The sequence below is a fragment of the Halyomorpha halys genome, unplaced genomic scaffold, assembly GCF_000696795.3.
Source record: "Halyomorpha halys isolate HHAL.00 unplaced genomic scaffold, Hhal_1.1 Scaffold354.1, whole genome shotgun sequence".
Classification (NCBI taxonomy): Eukaryota; Metazoa; Arthropoda; class Insecta; order Hemiptera; family Pentatomidae; genus Halyomorpha; species Halyomorpha halys.
In genome coordinates, this window is record NW_027111517.1 from 171,586 (window position 1) to 173,691 (window position 2,106).

The 2,106-nt window shown below is 36.8% G+C and overlaps 1 protein-coding gene across 1 annotated transcript in view; it reads left to right on the plus strand.

Annotated features, from left to right (window-relative positions):
- The window catches only part of LOC106681634 (photoreceptor-specific nuclear receptor), an 81,707-nt gene that overhangs the window by 24,376 nt on the left and 55,225 nt on the right, over positions 1-2,106 (plus strand). Inside the window, exon 3 of the mRNA XM_067049560.1 lies at positions 1,197-1,398. Coding sequence (XP_066905661.1) covers positions 1,197-1,398 — 202 coding nt within the window. The remainder of the gene's footprint in view (positions 1-1,196; positions 1,399-2,106) is intronic.

Below are 2,106 nucleotides of genomic sequence, written 5' to 3' on the forward strand. Positions count from 1 at the left end.
ATTTCTAGAGGAGAAGATCTCGAGGCCATCTTCTTTTCAGACGCCTAGGAGGATTATTAGGTAATGAAGGAGAAGCCAGGTTAGAAACAAGTGGATTTGGATGGTTGAGAAGTTTATTATGGAAGGAAGCTCAAATTTAAATTGCTACCTCTTGCTTGTACTGGTACTTTCGAATGGTTCGCGAGTGTGCAGAGCTGCGCTTTTCTTCTTCTAGTTTGCCTTTTCACATAGTTTTAAGTCTTCCAAATGGCCTCTAAGGATACATTACGTTACATTCAATGTTTGTGTAGAGACACCGTTAAAATATTCCCGATGCATTTTATTCTCAAACCATCATATAGTGAGATACAAATTGAACAGTATTCTTTTGTTATTTAAGATCTTCTATGTCTCTGTTGTATGTAAAATCTGGTTCCCAGAATAACATGCATTATGTATTACAATATTTAACATCAGATCCAAGCTTTTACTGAATTAATCCTTCAGTATTTGACTGATTTGCAGTAATTAATAAACAATGAAAAATATTGTTTAAACATCTAGGAACATTTATAAAAAGTCATTTTTAAACTTTATTTTTGTATTTGTTGAACAGATCCGTTACTTAGGACTACATCTGGATAAACGACTGAAAAGACAGGAAACTGTACGTCGATTCCGACTATTACAACATTTACTAGACAAACGATCTAAACTTCCATTACAAAAGACTGATTTACATGAATGTTATAAGGACATACGGAGTTGAGCTATGGGGCTCCACTAAACCATTCAATTCCTCCCGAAGCCAATCCTTACAGCCCAATCCTTCGTAAAATCCTTAATGCTCCTTACTTTTTCACAATTCAAATCATTCATCAGGACCTCAATGTCCCATATGTTGCCAGAACCAGATACCAATCCTTCCATGATAAACTTCCCAACCACCCAAACCAACTCGTTTCTAACCTGGCTTCTCCTTCATTACCTAATAATCCTCCTAGGCGTCTGAATAGAAGATGGCCTCGTGATCTTCTCCTCTAGAAATGTTTTTGGAATTCTATCATTGGGTAGATTCTCCACATGTTTGTATCATGTCATTATATCGCTTACAGGAAAATTACTTTTTTATTTATTTCTTTTGAATAAGAATCAGTAATGTTTTCCTGGTGACCAGGAAGTACAAATTGTAATGAATTCCCCGTTGTTTTATTTAGAGGAGTATGGAGGAAACCGGTGGTCAGGGACTGTGGTTCGAGCCTCGAGATCTCCAGTGCAGCAGGCAGCTAAGGTCAAATCATTGGGTCTCTCCTGTGTCGTCTGCGGGGACACGAGCTCCGGTAAGCACTACGGGATCCTCGCCTGCAACGGCTGTTCCGGATTCTTCAAGAGGTCCGTCAGGAGAAAACTCATATACAGGTTTGTCAAATATTTCACTACATTAAACCCAATATTTTCCAATCATCTTCTTAAAATTGTTCCTTTTATTCCAACCCTGTTCCTTAATAATAATTACGGTATTTTTATTCTAATCTTGAAATCACTTTTGATCAAACTCTTTCTTGGAAAAGTATATATCCTATATCTCCCTCCATTCCTTTTCTACTTAAAAACAACTGAATTACCTTAACCACCTATTTTCATTTAAAACCCGTAGACTTCTAGTTACTTCCTCAGTATAACTCCACTTTTACTACTATTGTAAAGTTGATAGGGGTGAAACTAAAACAATTAATACATTACCTTGAACGATTATTATTCGGAATCGCCAAAGTCGTCTCCGTCTCCAAATTTTATGAAGAGTTGAAGTAGCTTTATCCTTCCTTCCTTTACTAAGTTAACCATCCCGCCGTCCATCACAAGTCTCGAAGCTCTTTAAATTGAATTCCTTTGCTAATTCCCATAATAACCGTTTCCAGTCTTCAGATTTACATAAAGCGTTCCTCTTCCTTATAAAATTTCATAATTATGAGAGATAGTTGACCGTGGATGATAAATGAGGAGAAGATGGTTGGGGGTGCGGTCAATGAAAAACACAAATAAGTATGATTAACTTATTTTAATGTGCCGACGTTTCGGCTAGTGTTTCTAGCCTTCTTCAGGGCTAAAAACAAAACAGGATAACAA